Raw genomic sequence first — 17,515 nt, 5'->3', positions numbered from 1 at the left:
ATTGCCAGCATTTGAATTAGGTAATTGAATTGAATACATTTTGTAAAACTGTTTCCTAAGAATCACATTTTTTTTTCAAACAAAATGAATAATATTTTACTTAAATCAATTTTCCACATCTCTGTTAAGATAAAAATCTCTAATTTTAGTTGTAAGAAAAAAAAATATATGTAGTTTCCTTTGTGTTTCCACAACACAGTATTAAAAACTTTACTCTGTAGATCAAATAATGTTGAGAACTTATATAAAATGCTACTTTATTATTATTCTATGAAGCCCTGTACAGATGGTAATTTATAACATTACATCAGAATACAGTCCTTCCAAGGAAGTGCATTTTATAGCTAATATATGATCAAAGAATTTTTAAAATGGTTACAGATAAGATCCGACAGGAAAATTGGATTCACCTAATGCATTATCTTAACAGAGGTGTAAATAATTGATTTTGTACATTACCAATTTTGAGCAATTTAACTTCTCTGTATCAGACTTTAAACAAACAAGTTTTTTTTTTAAACTGACTACGAAATTTAATGTTCAGTGTGCCGTAAAGATACTGACTTGTAGATAAGTTTCAAAAGGAAGCTGAGTTGGAAGGAAGTTGGAGAAGCCAAAAGGCACAAGTGAGAAGGTAGAATATTCTAGGACATGGGGAATTACTACTGCAAAAGCACAGAGATAAGAGAGGGAATATATTACATCATTGGAGGAATTTTTGTAGGCAGTGTTATTGTTATATAAATGTTCAGTAGGAGAGAATAAAATGAGAGAAGACTGAAAAGGAGGAGGCTAGGATATAAAGTTATTTGAATGACAAAGGAATTTGTATTTCATCTTGGAGGTAATGAGCCACTGGAACTTATTGAGTAGGAGAGGTTGGGGAAGATGGGGGGTTATGTGATATGATCAGACCTAAATTTTAGAAAAATCATTTAGGTAGCTAAGTGGAGAATGAGGAACAGTGATTAGGGCCCTTATCATCACCTATTTGCATTTTTATCACTTATTTGTACTTTGACATTTCAAAATATGTCCAGAATACAAATACATGATGTAGGTCTTAGTGGAGGACTGGAAATAGTTGAGTAACTGGAAATTTTTTTTAATGATAGCTCAAAATACATATAAAGATAATTTTCAACATTCACCCTTGCAAACCTTGTGTTTCAAAATTTTCTCCCTCCCTTACCCCCATACCCTCCCCTATACAAGAAGTAATCCAACATGGGTTAAACATGTGCAATTCTTCTAAACGAATTTTCACATTTAGCTATTGCACAAGAAAAATCAGTTTAAAAAGGAAAAAATGAGAAAAAAAGCAAGCAAACAGCAGCAACAGCAACAAAAAGATGAAAATACTAAATTGTGATCCACTTTCAATCCCCATAGTTCTCTCTCTGGATGCATGTCTCTATCCATCACAAATCTATTGGAATTGGCCTGAATTATCTCATTGTTGAAAAGAGCCACGTCCATCATACTTGGTCATAATCTTGTTCTTAAGTGTGTACAATGTTCTTTTGGTTCTACTCACTTCACTCAGCATTAGTTGTCTCTCCAGGCCTTTCTGAAATCATCTTGCTGATCGTTTCTTATACCAACAACTTATTCAGCCATTTCCCAATTGATGGGCATCTTGTCAGTTTCCAGTTCCTTGCCATTACAAAAAAGGCTGCTGCAAACATTTTTATACATATGGGTGCTTTTCTCTTTTTTATGATCTTTTCGGATACAGACTCTGCCCTTTAGGCGTAGTTCCAAATTGTTCTCTAGAATGGTTGGATTAGTTCACAACTCCACCAACAATGTGTTTCAGTTTTCCTAATATCCACATTTGGTGAGCATGACATGGATGAAGAACCAGAAAAAAGAGGCTGAGAAAGAGTGGCCAGAGATAGGATGACTAGGAGAGAACAGTCTAAGGAGAATCTGAGAGTAGAAAATATTCAGGAGGATTAAATAATCAGCAATATTAAATGCTGGAGAGACCAAGAAGAAATCTTTGTAATGTTCTCCTGAAGAATTTTTACATTGATGTTGAACTAATAACAATTGTTCTGTCTCATCATCCAATCAAGCAGCTAGATCAGGGGTCCTCAAACTACGGCCCGCGAGCCAGATGTGGCAGCTGAGGACGATTATCCCCCTCACCCAGGGCTATGAAGTTTCTTTATTTAAAGGCTCACAAAACAAAGTTTTTGTTTTTACTATAGTCCGGCCCTCCAGCAGTCTGAGGGACAGTGAACTGACCCCCTATTTAAAAAGTTTGAGGACCCCTGAGTTAGATGTTGAGGTTGCTAGGTGCTGGGCCAAGAATCATAGCTGGCTTCACATTCTCAGTAAATGTGTGACCCTGCTGATTACTTTGTCCTCAACTGTAAAAAGGGGGTAAAAGTAACACCTTTTTCTAGGGTTGTTGTGAGAATTAAATAATAGATATTTGCTAAATACTTAGCACAATGCCTGCACATAGTAGGTGCTCAATAAATGTTTCATTTCTAATGTATGTAACTTGTATCTATTTTTCTACTATTAAAGAATAGTATGAGCTACTTTAGTCAAAGCTCTGCTGAAATCTAAGTAAACTATGTTCTCATTTTATTCTCCTCATTTTCTGATTTAATAATCTTTCCAAAAAGGGAAATGAAGTAAAATCTGGCATACTCTGTCCTTTTTCTTAAATTAATTTTTTTTTCAATAAAACAAAATCCGATTTTCCTCTCAGTCTTTCCACATCATTCCTCTCCCACCAGGGAAAAAGAGAAAAAGAAAAACAAAACTTTAAAAAATAAATATATGCATAATCAAATATAAAATTATGGCATTGACTATGGTTAAAAAATGTCTCATTCTGCACCTTGAGTCCATTATCTCTCTGACAAGAGGTGACTGGCATCATTCATCTAGGATCATTATTCATTACATTGATCAGAGTTCTTAAGGCTTTCAAAATTTTTTACAGTGTTATTGTTACTATATAAATGTTTTGCCTTGTGCAAGATCTGTTTCTGATGAAGCAGCATTGGCATTTTGTAATCACTGCTTCCTTTTTCTCAGTGTTAGCCAAACAGATCTTTAATGATCTGTTCTAGAATTTTCCCAGAAATTGGAGCTAAGCTTGTTGGTCTATGGTTTTCATGTTCTCTATTTTTTCTTCCCCAATTCTTCAGAGTAGCATTTGAATTTCTTCAGTCTTGTGATATCTCTCTTGTTTTCCATAATCTCTCAGTTTCACTGACAAGAATCTCAGTAGTCATATTTGCCATTTCTTTTGCGCCCAAAGATGTTGGTCAGAGAACATCTATATGCTTTCTTATTCTTTAACTTTGGTGTCAGCTCTTTGTTAGTCATTTTTCTTTTGCATTTCCAGTGTAAAGATCATTCTTTTTTGCAGAGAAAATGAATTGAAAATAATAGTATTATTAACTGGCATTTATAATAGAATGTTTATGATTTTCAAGGTCCTTTGCAAATGTTTTCTCATTTGATCCTCACGCAATCCTGGGAGGTAGGTGTTATTGTTATCATCTTCATTTTACTAATGAAGAAACTGAGTCACATTGAAAAATTCTTGGCCTCTCTTGTTGACTTTTTTCTTTGAACCTTTTAAAATTTGCTCTCTCCAAATCTAGGATACAAGTCATACATTGCTCAGATTTCCTCGTCTTTATCACAAATTCTAGGATGAAGTGTTTTCTTCTGATCAGTTTCCAGTTATTTCTCCCTGGCTACTGTTTCTTTCCTGTCAGTGAGAATTAGGTAAAGAATTGAAATTCCTTTTGCTGGTCTTCTACTTTTTGAATAATAAAATTGTTATTAAGGCAGTCAAATATTTATTAGCTGCTCCATTTTTGGCAGAAAGGTTCAGCAAATGTCTTGATAACTGAAATTCTCTATCACTACTATGCCTCTGTTCCAGAGTTATGATACTATTTCCTAAGCTTATTTATTTCTTTGCTTTTTCTGGCCAGCTGGTCCAGAATAATCTAGTGTAAAAATTATTTCTGTTTTTCTCTCTCTTTCTCTTTCTATATATACTGTGTGTGTGTGTGTATGTATGTATGTATGAATGTGTGTGTGTATATATATATATATATATATATATGTATACTGTAACAATTTATATAGCAATATTGTAAGGGTGGTAACTCTAATCACTACAATGATGCACAGATACTTTTCATCAGTCTTCCCTGTTCAGTTTCTTGGATTTCTTCACACTTCCTAAATTAATTTTTCTTTTCTATATTCCTTGCCTTTGGCCAAAAAAAGTGAGAACCACACCTATTGCCCAGTTATCTTCAGTTTATCATTGATGATACTTTCAAAATTTCTTTTGGAAGTATCATTTTTTTGTCCCTGTGAATCATTTTATGTTGATAAGTGTTTTCTTATCTATATTTTTTATAGTTTGGAAGATTCTCTGTTATATCTTGGATATATTACTGTGAAGGTAAAATAGCTCCCATTATTATTATTGTCAACAAAGTAGCTGGTTCACATATCCCTGAAAATACACTGTCACTAAACTATACTATTCTCTACTACTATTACCCCATACTAGAAAATCTCTTCTCTAATAGATGACTCTACCATGTTATTCTTGGAAAGACCAGAAGCTTCTTTTTAGAGTATCCAACTCTACCCTATCCTAGTAGACCCTCAAATCTGCTTTTAAGCCCTAATGGTTCTTTCCCTTCTCTTTCTCTTCTGTGGAACACTTCCATTTTGTGAAACACTTGTTTCTTTTTTTGAACCTTTAATTCTTGCTAACATCTTGGAGTGTGAAGAGGTATTTTTTGTTTCTTCACTTCTTTTAGTAGAGATTAACAGTCAGTACTGTGTATCAGAAAGTGAAATATGCTTTAGGCTATTCCTTATTTAGATTGATAGAAGAACTATAAGAAAAAGTTTTTTTCTAGAATATTTATATTTCAGGCAGCCTCATATGGAAACACAAAAAAGATGCCATGAAATTTTATAAGATGTTTAAATATCCTGAAGATATCACCATGTGACCCTGTTTTGCTAGGTATCATGTAACCATTTTTCTTGCTTGTAATCTCATTGGTTGACTTTAGTTAGTTTCAGGTCCTTTTAAATGAAAAATTTAAATTTTAATGAAAATTTAAATTTTAAATGAAAACTACTGTTACAAACATGACCTTACAAGAATACTATCAAGTTAAAAAAAATAATCTTTAAATTTGTAATTTTGATATTTTCAGTAATAAAGTTCAATAATAAAATATATACATAAATAAAATAAAATACTTATGTAGTTAGAGGTTACTTAACTTTCAAAAATAACTTTTCAAATATGAATTCACAGCTGTCCTTGTAATACATATGATTGATTTTCATATTTTTGCTACCCAGAAAGGGGGTGTTACCCATCTTTTTATAATCAAAAGTATTATCCAAGACCCCATGGATCTTATTATAATCACAGTACCTTACCTGCTACTGTTGCTTTTAAGGAGTGAAAAAAAAGCAATAGAGTTGAAAATATGAATGGGCAAGATTGTATATTCTCTTTTAGTAAAAATTATTTATGCCTTCACAAAGTTCTATTTTGGATCCTGATTATCATTCACTGTATTAAATATTCTTCTCAGTTTTGCATGATCTTTAAAAGTCGATGATTTTGTCATCTGTGACATTAAAGTCATTAATGAAAATGTTGAATTATACAGGGCTAGCCACAGATCTCAGATTCTACCAGACTTTCCATGTTGATTTTCAGTCATTTATTTACTCTTTTAAGTCTAACCATTCAGTTGTTTCCAAATCTGTCTGATTGTATTGAGTATAATCTAATTATTTAAATTCATTTAGGGTAAATTAGGTACTCTATTACTTAGTCCTTAGTGATCTTCCTTACCAACTTTTTTTTTTTTTTTTTTTTTTTTTTTTTTTGCCATTTTTGCCTAGTTGTTTTCTAAGGCTGTTCTCTTTAAGTAGCAATAACAAAAACACGATTGAACAATTTTCCCTTTTCTCTGTTATTAGTTGCCGTCATCTCATTCTGGCCCAAATTAAGGCCCATTCCTTTTTTGATTCTCTTTTGCAGAAAAAAATCAGGGAAACATAGGCAAAAACAAAACAAAACAAAACAAAATTCTTTTTTGTAGTCTTGACTTTTCCTACTATCTTGGCTCATGATGAGTGCCTGACAATATTTTTATGGAAATGATTATGCCCCACTCTTTTGTTCTTCTGTTATTGCTTTTGATTTGGTCTTCTGTGCATATCTTTTTTGTCTAAATTTCTTAATATGAACTTAATCATCACTAAATGTGAACAGTATATTTAAACAGTACAATAAAATCAATAAAATTTTGATATATGAAGAACAAAAAAAGTGAGATCATGTTTTTATTTTAAACATTTTTAAATTTTAAAGTGTTTAAAGAGTAGAAATGAAAAGTTTCTCCTAAATGTTTTGTTTTCTTGTATTTTAAATGTTTATTTTTGTTCATACTTGTCCAGTTTTTCCTTCTCTTTTGTTTTCAAAATTTTATTTTTTAAAACTTTCCTATCTCATCTGGTTTGGATTCCAATATAATTTTCTTCCATTGAATCATAGCTATTCTTCTTATAACAAGCTCTTTAAAATTTTATTGTACAAAGTCTGGACAGCACATCAGATTATCGACAGCTTTCTTCTGGCTGTTTTGACTAGAAATCTTGGGATCTTCCTCTCCTGTAGTTTTTTTAATATGTATATGTATATTTATATGTATATCTATATCAAAAAAAAAGGCCATTCTCTGCCTCATTTCACACACACACAATTTTTTTTAACTACGTAAAAGGCATTCTTTGTTTCATTTATTACCTATTATTGATCACTGTATGGACATTTCCTCGGTCAAACTTAAAAAGCAAAATTCCCTTAAAAAGGCCAAGGTCTCCCACTGCATCCAGGACCTTTTCTAGTCATCCCAATCCATAATTTGCCACTGGATTCAGATAGCTTCAGAGGAGAAAGATAGGAGGCTGTGTTAGCACAGCCTTCCCTCACTTAAATCCAATTCACTTTCACGTCACAGCATCACTTCCATGAAAAACCATGTCATGGTCCTCTTCAAAAACAAAGGATAGACAACCAAAAAATAACAACTCAAGAGTGAAACATTGCTTCCCTGGAAAAAGTGGCTATTTTCTGTTAATACTAGGCCTTAATTCAGAAACCAGAAATGAGTTTAATGGGAAGCAAGTAGTCCCTAGGCTAAGTAATAAACTTGTACACAGGGAAAATTATCATTGAACTGGCAGAGAGATTGACATTAATCATATAGTACCCAAGACAAAGTGATTTTTGATATCCACATTTAGGGAAAAAAATTTGTGAAAAACCATAGAAACAATTTTATTCCTGTAACGTTTTTTTTTTAATTTAATAGCCTTTTATTTACAGGATATATACATGGGTAACTTTACAGCATTAACAATTGCCAAACCTCTTGTTCCAATTTTTCACCTCTTACCCCCCCACCCCCTCCCCTAGATGGCAGGATGACCAGTAGATGTTAAATATATTAAAATATAACTTAGATACACAATAAGTATACATGACCAAAACGTTATTTTGCTGTTCCTGTAACATTTTTCTGACGAAAAAAATGTTTTATTTTTTATTTCCTAAATTCCAGATTTTTCACCTGCATATTTTTATAATTGGACTCAAGAAGCAGTTTTATATTTTGATCAGTGTTAACTTTTCATATTGGAACTTTAAAATATAATGTGAATTTCTCCTTTCTTTACTTCCCATCCTACAAGCACCAGAAGTATTTATTAAAAAATAAATCTTTTAATTTGTATTCAGAATTGACTGATACTTGATAATCATCTTTTGAATAGCTAAAAATAATCTCTACAATCATTGTTAAACTTTAAAAATTTAAGGTAGATTTATAATTTGAGACTTTTTTCTTTAGAGGTAAATTAAATTTTGTTTTGCTCAGAAAATGAAAGGATAATAGTGATTGCCTGTTACATGTAATTAAAATGCTTCTGCTAAAAGGGGATGAAAATTACTCTTTTAATTGGTAGTTTTTTCTGTTATCCTCTAGGTGGAGACCTTTCATGATTTTTGCAAAACTTTTATGATATGTGCAGATAAGGCTTTATTTAGCTTTTGTTTTTGTTTTCCAGATAACTGAAAATATGATGCAATTGCATGTATGACCATATTTTATTTTATTTTATATGCATTTAAAAATTACTCTCATTCATTGTCTCTGTTGACTAATAAGCATTCTTTTTTTATTGCCTAATTTTTCTCCTTACAAACTTACCTTTCTAATAGTAGTTTCCATAAGGAACAACATATGTGCATTATACTTTAGATAAATTGAATGGAATGGGATTATTTACGTTATTACTAGTTAATTTCCCAGGAGTAAAGCATTCAAGTTGTAAGCCCTCAGTGATGAGGTTTTTGGTTTTATTTGCATTTATCAGAAAATACAAATAAGTTATTTAAGAAGGTGATGGGTATAGATCAGGAGTCCTCAAACTGTGGCCTGGGGGCCAGATGGGGCAGCTGAGGATGATTATCCCTCTCACCCAGGGCTATGAAGTTTCTTTATTTAAAGGCCCACAAAATAAAGTTTTTGTTTTTACTATAATCCGGCCCTCCAACAGTCTGAGGGACAGTGAACTGGCCCCCTATTTTAAAAGTTTGAGGACCCCTGGTATAGATAATAAAAAAGTACTTAGAAAACAAGAGAAACTATTAGCTCAGAAATTTGACAGCTAATTAATTCTAGGTTCCCATTCAGCTTCACTAAATTTTTAAAAAATTTCTTAAGTCAGTTGTTTTCCATACTAATTTCCCTGCTTCTTTTCCTGCCCCATCACTCCTCAATTGGTTGCCTTAGTTTGCTACATTAATCCTTTAGGATAATATGTATCATTTGAAATGATTATGAAGTAGTTTTTGACATGCTTTAAGATAACATTTAATGTGGTCTTGTGCCAGTTTTCTACATTGTCATGTGGGAAATATGTATAGAATTTCTGGATCCATTTATAGCTCTTGAGTAAACTCTATGAATGTTTATAATCCATATATAACTGCTTAAATTAGTTTATTCCCTGAAAGCCTCTTACTTAGTGTGGTTAGGACAATCGAAGGAAAAGGAAAGAAAGAACTCTAATGAGGAAGATTAATGTCTGATTTTATATAAAATTTTTGAATTATTTAAATAGCAAACATTAGCAATCTCCTTATGGGTACCCCTTTATATATTTTATTAGTAAGATGGACAAATTAGGCCCACCACTTCGAACTGGAAGAGATGTACAAAGGTTGTATGAAAGTGATAGAAAATCAGACAGTGCCATCAAAAGAAATAAGTTATTACCCATTAACAAGTAAGTATTTGTGACTCAGTTTGATTAATCTCTTTCAAATATTTCCTTAAAGGATTAAATATTAGGCTACTCTATAACTTTTTAAATATAGAAAACATACATTTTTAAGATATTATATTTGTTGGTAGTTTAAAGTATTTTAATAGAAACCTACTTTTTAAGAGTTTCTATTAAGTTTTTCCATTATTCTAAATAAAACTCTTGCAGTTAACATCTTTTAATCTGATAATTTAGAAATGTTGCTGTATTAAAACATTTTCTTTTAGTTTTGATTTTAAAACATTTGTAAAAATGACTTCTTTTTATTTATTCAAATCTTTGATAAAGCCAGTGTGAAAATAGAGCAAAGAAAATATACCCACGTTATCTCTGCTCTTGTTGATGTTAGGAAACGCAGGTTATGTCAAGAAGAATTGGAGACAGAATCCAAATTGAAGTTCTTCCAGATAAGACTGCAGGATCATAATTTACTATTTATAAAGATCCCCAGAATTCTCTAAACCAAATATATTTAACTTTGCACATAATAAAAATAATACTATTTTATATTTACATGATGTCTTAAGGTTTATAAAGTATTTTTTTTTTTTTTTTTTGCAAACAGCCCTATTGAGATATATGTAAAGCCCATTTGTAGGCCTTAAAGAGCTATGTAAATGTAAGGACAATGATGATGATGATGATGATATATATATATATATGAAAGAGCTTTGGATTTGGAGTTAAAAGATTTTTGTCTGAATTCTTGGTTACTCCTTGCATAACTTTGGGCAAGTTAATCTGGCCTTTTGTTTCCTCATCTGTAAGATGTGAGTATTAGTAGGGTTTTTTTCCTACTTTGCCATCCAACCTAAAATTTGACCCTTAATATTTCAGGGTCCGTCTATCAGTCTTAAAACAGAAATCTTTTTGTGTTGTTTAGCACAATTAAAATGTTAGCTCCTTTAGAGCAGGTCTTAGTTATTTTTTTTCCCTGACATACTCATGATGTTATTAGTACAGTGCATATCAATCACATAGAAAAATATTTAACAAATATTTTTTCATTCATTAATTTAAGCCCAAAGGATAAATTGTACAAATTTTATCTTTATTTTTGAAGTGAAGAAGTTGAGGCTTTAAGTGATGGATCCTGAGTTTTCAGAAATGGGTCTTGGACCCAATTGACCTTCTTCAAAGTAAAATAGCTAGTTAAATTACAGTCAGGACTACAGTCTTTTTTTTTTTTTTAATTCTTAATGTAAGACCTTTTCTGTTATATCTTGTAGACACCCACTTATAAAGGTATGATTGTTAATTTAACCAAAAATATAGTAAATACTAAAATTTGCTTAAAAAAAGAAAATAATGACTCATGATAAAGATGGCTAATAAAGAAAGCTATATATATTATGTGACTTCCTATTGTAAGAGAAGTTATTATAATAACTTTGATATTTTAAGAGTTATAAACTCTTACATATATGTTATAATTACACATATATGTTATATATGATTTAAGATCATATTTTATATATATATATAATATATATATATAAAACTATATACATATAGTTACATATAAACTCTTCTAGTAATTACTTCAATAGTTGATATCAGGAACGGATAGTTATTATTGAGATAGTAGAACTTTAGCCTCATGAATGATCCTATTTTTAGGCGTTTTCTTTCTAAAGCACATTTTAAATGTGGACATAGTGATTTGACTGTATTAGAGAGAAAAATTTCTTTTCAAGTTCCATCTTGAAGTCAAGATAGTTTGTCTACTGAGAGAGGAAAAAAAATCCTCTGACCTTCTTGGAATTTATATAAAATTTTCATCTCATTTTGAAGGGATACAACATTTTTATGAGCATTTCATTTTAATATTTAACCTCTAAAACATTTCAGTAGGTACTTGCTCATAAGTAAAGGGATTAAGTTTTTTAAAATTTTTGAGAGAACTTGAGAGAAAAGTCTGTTCAGTCCAATATCTTTCAATATGTCTTTTTGTGCCTTTTTTTTCCATTACAAGTATCTGATATAATTTGGAAGAATAATTTCAAAATAGAGCATTGCAGTAATTCTGCATAGTTTTCAAGATGTGCTGAATAGAAATGCCGTCTAGGAACTTTAATCTCATGGATGAATTTTGCATATAATTTGAGTGTTGTGGCTGTTTTTTAAAGGTGACTGTGTGGCACTGAATGAAAGCTTTAAGATATTGCCTTAGCCTCCAGACCCAGTGCTGTGCATCTTCATTTCTCTTCTACTTCTCTTATACAAATAATTGTAAAAGAACCATTAATCTGAATATTTTTACAATAATAATTATCTTAGCCATCCTGACCATTTAAATATGCATTTATACTTATATTATACTTATATAATTTGGCTTGCCTGAAAGTAGGTAACCTGGAATGCAGAGCTATACAAAAAAATAATAGAATAGCCTTCACCAAATTCCCTTAATAGCTATTCTTATAAGCATGGTCTTTAATAAACAAAATATGAATTTTTAATGTCTTAAGTGGTTTAATTTTCTTTATTCACAGTGCAGTGACTAGTAATAATCAAGTGATTATTTATGATCCAGATTTCATAGATGGAAACTCCCCCCAAAAATGTAGATCAGTAACATGACTTCTTTTAAATCTTAGAGCTTTCTGAGACACTGAGAAAGTTAGGTTTATGTGCTCATAGTCACATAGTATTCAGGGAATGTGATATAATGGAATAAATCAGTGACCTGATCTTGAAACTACTGTGACCTTGGGCAAGTCATTTAATTTCCTTGGATCTCAATTTTTCATCTCTAGAATGAGGGTGTTCAGCTTGATGACTGCTGAAGGCTTTTGCATCTTTAGATCTAGGATCATATATGTGCCTTCTTGACTCTAAGGCCAGCCTTCTTTCCTCTATACCACACTTCTCATCACACCACACTCTCTTACATTATAATGTCTAAGTAAATTATATAGCAAATTATTTTACAAATAAAAATCCAATCTATAAAAAAATTAGGAACAAGCATTTATTAAGCATGTTAGGTATTGTCCTAAGAAGTAGGAATAGAAATACAAGCAAAAAGAAGGAAAGTCTCTGCTTTCAAGAAGCTTATATTCTGCTGGGAGACAGGAACACAAAAAAGGAAGCTGAAAACTAGTGGCAGGGATAGGAGAGGGATAAAGATAGAGAGAGATACCAGTCCAGGGGTATGGTGTAGAAAGAAGACTAGCGTCCCAGGTGTCATCTTTAAAGAAGAATGAAGGAGGGAATGATGACTGATCTAGGCCCTTCCTTAAAGTGGAAATTTCATGAGGAATTGATCAATCAGACGAAGGGACCATGGGAGTAGAGGGATCTTCCATGGTGAGAGCTGGTGGGGAATGGTGGCTAAACATTAATTTATATATTAAAGTAAAAATTTATATATACATAGAATTATCTATATTACATTATTTATACATAGACTATGTATATACATATTACATATGTATATATCCATAAACACATGAGATAGGTCATAATTCTTATTTTCACATTTATGACTACGCAATACATGTAGAAAAGGTAGTGCAAATAATATTTCCATTCTTCAGATGAGGAAACTTAGACCCAGAGTGGTTCAGTAAGCTGCCAGAAGTCATACAAACCAGTACATTAATGAAGCCAGGGTTCAAACTCAGGGCTTCCGACTCCAAACACAGTGTTCTTTCTGCTCTACTACTATTACTTCAAGGCAATCTTTTATCTTGTTTAAAGTCTTTTAGGGAAATGATTGAATCTGTTTTAAAATCATATGAAACGTGTTAAAAATATTTGTATCTTCAAAGTAGCATTTGTAAAGTATAGCTTTAATTTAAATAGTATTCATAGTCTCATGAACATTATTTTGATTTTGTGTGGCTCAGAACTTTTATTTCACTTAAATTCTTCAAGATAGGGTTTTAAAAATAATTATATTTTTGCATTTGTGCACAATTAAGTGCTGATTATTTAAATCTTTTAAAATCTATCCTGTTCTTCCTTTTAGAGGTAGCACGAAAGCACGGACTTCAACACCACCTAGTTTGGCAAAAAATTCTATACCAGGTGTGTTAACACACAAGAGAAAAACCTATAATGCTGATAGTTACACAAACAGGTATGTTTGATTATATGATATCATTATTAGAAATTTTAAAATGTATTTTTCAGGATGCTATATGGAATAACAATAGTTTTTAATAATCAACTCATTGTTTTTATTGCTAGGTGAGCTAATTCAATTTTTTTGAATAAGCTAGAATTAAATTTGGTATGTTTCCCATACCCAGCAGCTAGAAAAAATGTTAAAACATAACTTTTCTATGTCATGCAGTTGATTCTGTTGAAATATTTTGCATTTGGATTTCCTTGCAATATTATGTTCTGAGAACTATTATTTTAATTGGTGCAAAAAATAGGATTTCTTGAACCTAAAATTTAATATAAGCTTGAAATATGCAGATTGGCAGTTGATCCAGGGCAAAAAGAAAACTTTGATTGGGCTTAGTTGATTTCTACCAAATGAGCAGTGTAGTCCTGGATTTTTTTCTCTTTTAGCATATATCTTTACACTATACTCATTCTAAACTTATTCTTTATCCCCACTGACCTCTAGTTTGGTAGTCCAAACTTTATCATCCAGTCTCTTCACATTCATCTCTTCCCAGTCACAAAACTATAGTTGACTAGTTCAGCATCATACCATTTTATACTTTTGTTCTAAGATCACTTAGGCTTTGTCAGAGTTCTACCCTAATTACTCCTATCCCTGCTGCAGAGGCTGTAAATGGAGCAAAAGGAAGTTATTCAACTGTACTGAATCTGCTACAAATTTATCGTATTTCAACCTGACTTCCCTGCAGTAAGGCAATCCTTTTTATGCTTCCATAATTCACTCTTATTCTACTTACCACAACGGTTCTTTCAATTTTTTTTTTTTTTTTGCAAGTCTCACAACATTCACTCCTCCAGTTTTTTCAGCTAAAGATCTCATCTCTTTTCTTACCATGAAAATCTAGATTTTTAACCAGCTGTGAGCTCCTTATTTTCATATTCCACACAACCTCTTGGCATCATTCATCATTCTCTCCTATCCCCGTTCTTCCCCTCTCTCTATAATCTTCAATCCCCATCTATTGACTCCTTTCTTTGTTGTCCAGAAACATATCCAGATCTCCTCCATATTTTAAGAAAAACTTTTGCTGGGTCCTTACACATATCTGTCATCCCTTATCTCTTCTCCATTCTCAGCTAAACTTAGCAAAGAAGCTTTTTTGTACTAGTTATCACCATGTCTTTGCATCGCATGCTTTTCTCATGCTTCTAATCTCAGCACTCAACTTAAATGTCTCTCTCCAAAGTTACAAATGATCTTTAATAATTTAATCTGATAGCCTTTTCTTAATCTTCATCCTTGATTTCTCTGCAACCTTGTATACTATTGACCATTTTTCCTCTCTTGAATTCTCTCTTTTCTAGGTACTTTTTTACTTTTCTTCCTGTCTATCTAACCACCTCTTCTCAATTGCCTTTACCCCCATATTTTGGGTGTGCCTCAAAATTTTGTCCTATGCATCTCCTCTTTTTCTCCTATGTCTCTATACTCTTTCAGTTGGTAATTTCATTAGCTTCCATGTGTTTATTATTTATATGTCTATATCTATACATATATGACTCCAAGATCTATATCATTCAGCTTCATTCTCTCTGCTGAGTTAATCTTATATCACTAATTTCTTATTGGATATTTCAGACTTAATGTCACAGAAATATCTCAAACTCATATATACAAAACAGAGCTTATTATCTTTTGCCAAAAAAGTATCCTCCTTCCTTATATTCCTATTTCTGCTGAGGATACTATATTAACCTTCCCTTTGGTCTCCCAAGTTCGAAGTCTAATGTTATTCTTGAGTCTTCACTCTTCTTCACTTTATATATGTAGTAAGTTGCAAGATCTTGTCATTTATATATATCTCTTTAACATCTCATATCTCTCTTTCCCTTCACTCAAACAGCTGCCAACCTAGTTTAGATCCTTACTACCACATAAGGCCATTATAAGAACCTCCTAGTTAGTTTTCCTGCTTCAGGTCTCATCCCTTTCCATGCATCTTCTGTGGTATTAATGTTTTGATGCTAAAGAAAGGAACTAGCAGTTGGCTTATCTTCTGTTCAATGATCCGCTATTTTCATATGAAGTAAAGGAAACTTTTGAAAGCCTAAGTAGATATTGTATAACTCATTTTTTTTTTTTAAGTAAGTATCATTTGAATATTACTTGGACTTGTGTTTCTGATGTTCTTCATCACTTAGGTCAGATGTAGATTATTCATCTGTCAATGGAGGAGGCCTTAAAGGAAATGAAGGCAATTCATCTGGACAGTTACCAAAATTCTGCCATGAATGTGGAACCAGATATCCGGTGGAATGGGCAAAATTCTGCTGTGAATGTGGAATTCGAAGGATGGTTTTATGAATATACCAAAAAGTAAAAGACTGTAAAAGAAAGATCTAAGCCCATACTTCTCTACATAGTGTTCATGAAAACTTAGAGCACTTCCTCCAGTTACTTCTTGTTACAAATATGCAAACATAATAATTTTTTGAGTGCAATCCTTTTTGGCTGCATAATTTATATGTATATATATATATACTATGTACATAGTCTGTGTAAATAATAAACATCAGGTACCCACAAATGTGTCCCTTAGGAAAATATTCTTTTAGGTTGTCAGTATATTTTCAATGGGCATATGTTACTTTTTGGATAATAATTTTTGTTTTGTTTAAAAGAACATTATTATAACAACAGTCTAAAGTTACTGCTTTGAAATTTTTGGAGTGTGTCCATTATTTTCAGAAGATAATTGAACACTTTATTTTAATGTAGATACTGTCTTTGAGAAGTCATAATATCTTAAATTTAGAGGTAGCAGGCACTTCCATGGTCATTTAGTGAGGAAATCAAGGCCTAGGAATACTGTAACTTTCCTGAGATAGTGCCAGGTATGATACTTTCCTTATAATTTTGTGCTTGAACAGAATATCTTTGGCTAAAGTTTTAACAAATTATCTTCCCTTTTTGCCATTACAGTTAATTTAATAAAATTTATTAAAATAGACACACACTCATGTTGCCCATTTTTCTAAACATCTATTTAACAACATGACTTAAAACATGCTTGTGCATTCCTTGAAAATAGAAATGAATTTTCTTTTTGAGATATTTATTTGCAACTATCAGAATAATCCAAATAGAAAAAATAGAATTTTGTAACTATTATTTTAAAGTAAGGACTTTCATTCTTTAAGAGCTCAAGAAAGTAATGTCATCCTTTTTATTTGATCCCAATTGTGTCTTCAGTCTTTTTTTTTTATGTTTCTTCTATTTTCATTCTTGAGAAAAAATTTTAATTAAAAATTTCATTTTTGTGGATTTAAATTATATAAATATTTATAAAGTATTGTCCCACAATAAGTAATATAAAATCATAATTTGTTTTTGACAAATTTCCAATGTGTATCTTGATTTTTAAAATTTACTTTTATTTCATCCAAAAATATTTAAAGGATTTTTTTATTTCATTCAAAAATATTTAACAGATTTTTTATGAATGTAGTTTGTTCAGTGGTGCGAGTTCAGGAACCTTTAGTCAAGAAGCAATTATCAAACTCTTTGCTAAGATCTATATATACTAAGTGCTAGTGATACTGAGAAAAAACAAAAACAATTCATGTCCCCAAGGAGTTTATGTCCTAATGGGAGAAACTATATATATATGTCAGAACATAACAAGGTTAATACAGAGTTGATATAAAATCTGAATGATAGAAAGCTATAAATTATAACTGGTAGGTATTCAGTCATCCTTAAGTACAGTTATCCTTTATTTGTGAAACACAAATCTAGTTTTTGTTAATTTTTCCTGTAGGGTTCAGTCTTGTAATGTCTAACCATAAAATTAGGTTTTTAATGTATAACTGAGATCTATTATGGAATTTTAAAAATTTTGTATCTTAGTTATATGTTAGGAATTCATTTTAAGGATTTAGTTGTGCTTTCTCCATAACATAGTTATCACCAATTATTATTTCTAAGTAATTGTCACCAATA

At 31.4% G+C, this 17,515-nt stretch overlaps 1 protein-coding gene across 4 annotated transcripts in view; it reads left to right on the top strand.

Annotated features, from left to right (window-relative positions):
- The window catches only part of ZC2HC1A (zinc finger C2HC-type containing 1A), a 45,773-nt gene extending 28,951 nt beyond the window's left edge, over positions 1-16,822 (top strand). Inside the window, exons 8-11 of one of the 4 annotated variants that reach the window (XM_031946234.1) lie at positions 9,274-9,390; positions 13,406-13,516; positions 14,177-14,260; positions 15,715-16,822. In XM_031946234.1, the coding sequence (XP_031802094.1) occupies positions 9,274-9,390; positions 13,406-13,516; positions 14,177-14,260; positions 15,715-15,877 (475 nt within the window). In that variant the 3' untranslated portion in view covers positions 15,878-16,822. The remainder of the gene's footprint in view (positions 1-9,273; positions 9,391-13,405; positions 13,517-14,176; positions 14,261-15,714) is intronic. The other 3 variants (XM_031946235.1, XM_031946236.1, XM_031946237.1) reach the window with 3 other exon arrangements.
- Positions 16,823-17,515: the final 693 nt, after the last annotated feature.

The sequence above is a fragment of the Sarcophilus harrisii genome, chromosome 1 (genome assembly GCF_902635505.1).
Source record: "Sarcophilus harrisii chromosome 1, mSarHar1.11, whole genome shotgun sequence".
NCBI lineage: Eukaryota > Metazoa > Chordata > Mammalia > Dasyuromorphia > Dasyuridae > Sarcophilus > Sarcophilus harrisii.
This window is presented reverse-complemented; position numbering and strand designations above follow the sequence as displayed.